Genomic DNA, 6,045 nt, shown 5'->3' with positions numbered 1-6,045 from the left:
AAAAAAAAAAAAAAAAAAAAAAAGTTGAAAGGGCAAATACCTTGTCCGACCTACTGTTAATCAAGAGTTCAATAGACTTCCAAAACTACATGTAAAGACTTAGAGAAGGAAACTAACACTTACTGGGCACTTACTACGCCCAGGTGCACTTCACATCTGTGATTTCAGTCAACACTAAAAGGGTAATTATTTTTAATTTTATTCATTTTTTTTCAGCAGTGGGGTTTCACTGTACTGCCCAGGCTGGAGTACAGTGGTTATTCACACGCGTGATCATCATGCACTACAGACTCCAACTCCTGGGCTCTAGCAATCCTCCAGCCTCAGCCTCCTGAGTAACTGGGACTACAGGCATGCACCACCACACCCAGCTTTAGCTTAACATTATTGCTCTCATTTGACAGAGAAGAAAACATACTCAGAAAGGTGGAGTGATAAGTTCAATAGTTGTGAGTGATGACGTTCCACCAAAATCTGCCAGGATGTGAGGCTATGCTATTCTAGGCTTTCACTGCGCTCTTCTCCCTTGCCTGCTTCTGTAGCCTCTCAATCCAAAATTTACTATACCCAGAGAAAATCAACAGATAGGAAATCTGCATTCCACAATAACACTCAATGCTCAGTAACTCTGAAGTAATCAGACTGAACCATGCCCCTGCTGTTCAGGATGAAAGAAAAGCTAATAGGAAAGCTGAGTAATAGAGATAACATTTCTCATTCCTACAGGCTACAACATGTATACGCTAGAAAGGACTTCAATGAGAGATCAGCCATGTTGGCTGAGCGTTGTGGCTCATGTTTATAATCTCAGCACGTGTGTGTGTGTGTGTGTGTGTGTGTGTGTCTGTCTGTCTGTCTGTCTCTCTCTCTCTCTCTCTCTCTCTCTGTTTTTTTCCCCCTAAACAGGATCTTGCTCTCTCACCCAGGTTGGAGTGGTGGCACAATCACCACTCACGGCAGCCTCAACCTCCCAGGCCCAAGTGACACTCTCGCCTCAGCCTCCTAAGTAGCTGGGACCACAGGCAAGCGCTACCATGCCTGGCTAATTTTTTAATTTTCTGTAGGATCGAGGTCTCCCTATATTGCAGAGGCTGGTCTCAAACTCCTGGCCTCCAGCGATCCTCCTGCCTCAGCCTCCCAAAGTGCTGAGATTACAGGTATGAGTCATCACACCTAGCCAGGAACTCACCTCTACAAAAAATGTTTTAAAAATATATTAGCCAGGCATGGTGGTGCACACCTGTAGTCCCAGTTACTCGGGAGGCTGAGACAAAAGGACTGCCTGAACCCGGGAGGTCAAGGATACAGTGAGTCACGATCACACCACTGCACTCTGGTGACAGAGTGAGACCCCCTCTCAATTAATCAATCAATAGATCAACCACATAAAACAGAGCAATGTGGGGAATAGAGAAAAAAGGAAGCAATAAATGAAATTCCAACAAATCATCTTGAGGATAGACTATACCACTATGAAAAAGTACATGTGTTCCTGAAATCCAAAAGTCATGAAGGACAACTAGCATCAATACCAGCATCCCTTTCCATTTTAAGGAATTACTTCTGAACAAATAAAAGAACTTTACTAGACAAGTGGTCAGCACATAAAAAAAAATACCCCAAAAGATGCTGTAATAGAACTTAAGGAAAGGTTTAGATCCATTTGTGAGTGAAAAGTCAGACTTATTAAATGGGATAATAATAATAATAGATAACACATTGTGTCAGGCACTGTTCTGGGCACTTTTACATAAATAACTAATTTAGTCCTTAGAGCAACTCTGTGAGATAGGCCCTAGTATTTTCCCTGTTTCACAGATGGAGAAATTAAGTCCAGAAAAATTAAGTAGATGTGTCCAAAATCAAATTGCTGGTAAGTTAGTGGAGCTAGGATTTCAAGCCAGAGGGTCTGGCTTTAGAGCCTGTACTTGTAACCACTATCCTACACTGCCTCTCAAGGGAAGAGAAGGTTATTCACGTTTAATCATTACAAACCAGAGACTGATGTGACAAAGCTAACTAACAAACTTTCTGTGAGAGACAGAACACTGGCTCAGCCCCACAGGTCTAACCCTATCCAACAAATCAGGGGTGGGGGAAAACAGCTAAACAATCCTTTCAGTCCTGCTCTGCTTTAGTTGGAGAAATGGGAAACTGGTTTGATCAAGACTTAAAAATGAAACAAGCAATTGTCAAAGAGAGTTGGTTCACTCAAAAAGTGTGCATTTGCTACTTGTTAGATAGCAACAGAATCTGGTGTGAAAAGTTCAAGGTTTTCCCCCAGGGTGCCAGCATGTTCTTTTGCAATCCTACCTCTACCAGCTTTGGAAAGGAGGGCAAAGGAGAAGCAGAGCTTCAAACAAGGGCTGACCAAGGCCCCTTAAAGAACCTTAGGTCCTTTTTTATTAAATACATATACAGGGAGGGCAAACTTGCAAAACCAAAAGAATCCTTGGGCATGACAATGGCTCCAAGTGGCAAGATTTTTAGTACTGTTTACAGCACTGGCAAATTAAATGTCCTATAAGAATCAAGAACTGAGCAGGGCACAGTGGCTCACACCTGTAATCCCAGCACTTTGGGAGGCTGAGGCCGGCTGATCACTTGAAGTCAGGAGTTCAAGACCAGCCTGACCAACATGGTGAAACCCCATCACTACTAAAAATACAAAAATTAGTCAGGCGTGGTGGCAGATGCCTGTAATCCCAGCTACATGGAAGGCTGAGGCAGGAGAATTGCTCCAACGCAAGAGGAGAAGGTTACAATGAGCTGAGATTGCACCATGGCATTCCGCCTGGGTAAAAAAAAAAGACTCCATAAAAAAAAAAAAAAAAAAAAAATCAAGAACTGAAGACACCCTTCAATCCCGGCCTGTGGGTATTCCTAACACAAAATTCAGAGAAACCCAGACCCCAAGAAGCCTCAGTATTTCAGCAAACTAAATGAGCTAAGGCAAGAAGGGAGAGGCCCTCCTCTTAAGACACTTGCCAAACTCCAGAACATCTGACAGTGAGAAGACCAGAATCAATCCTTGTTATTTCCCACGTTTTACAATCAAGACATCTTCTTCCTGAATCATTCACACCGCTAATAGAAGCTGGTATAGGGGAACACACCAACTCTTTTAAGTGCAATTCCTGTAACAGACATGCAGAATACGACAGTAAGAAACACTAAGCAGTGGTCTTCTGCCTCTAAAGGAAATGAAATGCTAGTAAGCTGCTGAAAACTCTTAAAGGTGTTTCAAGGAGATGGAAGAGGAGGAATGAGGCCCAAGCTGAAACTATTTTCTTCTTCCTCATTCTAATCCTAACTCAACTCAAAAATGTTTGGATGACTAGCGCAGTCACACATACAGGTTCAATACAGGCTCAACAGGGCACACGATTTGGGGCAAGTCACAAACCATTAGTATTCATTTCTGCGAAATGGAAGTTAACAGCCTGCACTTCATAAAGGTTGTAGCGAGCATAATGAGCACTAAACGAGAATATAGATGTAATGCGTCCTCAACATGACAGCACATATGCAGCTAAATGTAAGATCTCTCTTACCCTTTTTCTCCTCACCCCACCCCACCCCACCTTTGGACTATAACCCCCTTCGGAGGCCTTATCATCCACTGCCTCCCGACCGCAGAGGCACAGGCATCAACACTGGTCCTCATCGTCCCCTTATTGGACTGGGATTTGGCTGACTCTGCAGGTGAAAAGCTAGAGTGGAGCCCTCAGCCAACAAAACCAAACCCAGGGAAGCGAAGATGGGTCTCAGCCAAAAGCTTAGTGGCGTCTGTTGTTCACAGTGCGTCCCTTTCCTATCAATGCACTGAGAAGGCTCGACTACATTACTTCTGACTCTCCAACTTGACGAGAGAGAAGCAAAGGTGACTAAAGATGAAGAGGCTGGTAGCCACTCCAGGAGGCTGAGGCCGTGACGGAGCGGGAACCCTGACGGAATCAGGCCCCTCCCTGGAAGGGACAGCCGGGAGCGATCTATCGTCTCCCTCTCAAACCCTCGCAGCTCAAGGATGGGGACTTCCCAAGGGTCCCGCCAACCTCCCCGCCGAGCTTAAGTGGGACCAGAGGTGCTGGCAGGCGGGAAATGCGGACCCACGGACATGGCCAGGCACCAGAGCCCGGGCTCCGGAATGTGGTCAAAGAGGGGTCACCGAGGGAGGGGCCGGGTGGGGAGGACCTGGGGAGGGGCGGGGCTCAGGAGGGGGTAAGAGGTCGGGGTCCCCAGCTTCGGAAACTCGGGGTCCCTACCCGGCTCCCAGCCGTATGCTGAGCGCCCCCTCCAGCCGGGGTCTCAGCCGCCCAGCGGCACAGTCCCATTCCCCTTACCTGGCTCGGCTGCTCTGCCTTCTCCGAGGACGCCATCTTTCTGAGGCCTGACTAATCAACCGCCGCTGGACAAGGTTTCTCCCAGGCGCCCTCGCTCTCGCCCTCCAGCCCAGACTAAGGTAGCCGGAACAGAGCCCGTCGATGTGGGGGACTGGGGCAGAGGGTGGAGCCCGGGTGTCCGGGTCACCTTGCACAGTTTCCGTTAAGTCTCTGCTTTCCAGGAAGATCCCAAGTCTTTATCTTGTTATATGTGTATTATTCTTAATGAATTAAATCTCTGCCCGTCTCCACATTGCCTTGAGCACATTTAGGGACTTGCCAAGTATGTAATAAATGGTTGAATGCTAAGAAACTTGGAAATCAATGTTTAGACATAAGTTCAGTTCCATTCATTGAGTGCTTACCATATGCTAGGAACTTTGGTAGGCGCTCGAAATAAAAAGATTCAAGATTCAAACCCTACTTCCATGCTCAGGCCAAATACACACACAATTACAGTATCCTGGGGATAGGACTCCATAAGGGTGCGGGTCTATTGGGAGAACACAAAAGGGAGCATTTTAAAGAGAACAGGCTTCCACAAAACGTCATTATTTTATCCGGGTTGAACTGGTTTTGTTTGTTTGGTTTTTGTTTATTTTTGAATTGATAGATTTTAAACTAAATACTAAACAGACAAAGTAGCTCACATTTTTAATGCCAATGCTTTAGGAGGCCAAGGCAGGAGGATCCCTTGAGCCCAGGAGGTCGAGGCTGCAGTGAGCTATGATCATGCCACTGCACTCCAGCCTGGGCGACAGAGTGAGGCCCTGTCTAAAAATAAGATAATAAAATAAAAATAAAATTATATGAAAAAGGATACATACATTAGAGCTAACGGCAAGCTCATATTATAGTTGTGTTTTGATAGATATAGACTACTTAAAAGGGATGACTTAATAATTCCTTCTACCAAACGCTGTTTTAAATGCCTACACTTTTCTTGAGATAATATCTAATTTCCTCACCCACGATTTTGTTTTGTTTTATTTGAGACAAAGTCTTGCTCTTGTCGCCCAGGCTGCAGTGCAATGGCACAATCTCGGCTCACCGAAACCTACCTCTCCCGGGTTCAAGCGATTCTCCATCTTCAGCCTCCCGAATCGCTGGAATTACAGTCACCTGTCACCATGCCTGGCTAATTTTTGTATTTTTAGTACAGATCGGTTTCACCATGTTGGCCAGGCTGGTCTGGAACTCCTGACCTCAGGTGATTCATCCGCCTTGGCCTCCTGAAGTGCTGGGATTACAGGCGTGAGCCACCGCACCCGGCCTTCACCCACATTTTTGTAAACAAAATGTGAGGTGGGAGGATTCCTTGAGCCCAGGAGATCAAAACTGCAGTGAGCCATCAGCCACTGCACTCCAGCCTGGGAGACAGAGGGAAACACTGTCTCAAAAAAAAGAAAAAAAGAAAAAAGAAGGAAAAAAAAAGAGAGTCCGCCAAATGAATAAACATGAACAGATAATTATTTCTAGTTTACGTAATTTTAAGAGAGGAGCTTTTTGATCATTTTTTTCACTATGCAACTTTTGCTGCTTAAGTTGAAGAGAAGCAAGTACAGTATAGCATTCCTAAATCCCTGCATTCGTTTTTCCTGTGTCTTGATAGAATGAGGTTTGTTGCAAGTGTGAATTTGAACTATTCTTTTTTTTTTTTTTT

The 6,045-nt window shown here is 45.2% G+C and overlaps 1 protein-coding gene across 2 annotated transcripts in view; it reads right to left on the bottom strand.

Annotated features, from left to right (window-relative positions):
* Positions 1-4,468, bottom strand: part of PEX14 (peroxisomal biogenesis factor 14) — a 149,198-nt gene extending 144,730 nt beyond the window's left edge. The window contains exon 1 of one of the 2 annotated variants that reach the window (XM_017503864.2): positions 4,344-4,468. In XM_017503864.2, coding sequence (XP_017359353.1) covers positions 4,344-4,379 — 36 coding nt within the window. In that variant the 5' untranslated portion in view covers positions 4,380-4,468. The remainder of the gene's footprint in view (positions 1-4,343) is intronic. The other variant, XM_017503873.1, reaches the window with a different exon arrangement.
* Positions 4,469-6,045: the final 1,577 nt, after the last annotated feature.

This window comes from Cebus imitator, unplaced genomic scaffold (assembly GCF_001604975.1).
Source record: "Cebus imitator isolate Cc_AM_T3 unplaced genomic scaffold, Cebus_imitator-1.0 Scaffold15, whole genome shotgun sequence".
Classification (NCBI taxonomy): Eukaryota; Metazoa; Chordata; class Mammalia; order Primates; family Cebidae; genus Cebus; species Cebus imitator.
The sequence above is the reverse complement of the archived record's forward strand: the minus strand, read 5'-3'. Positions and strand labels throughout refer to the sequence as shown.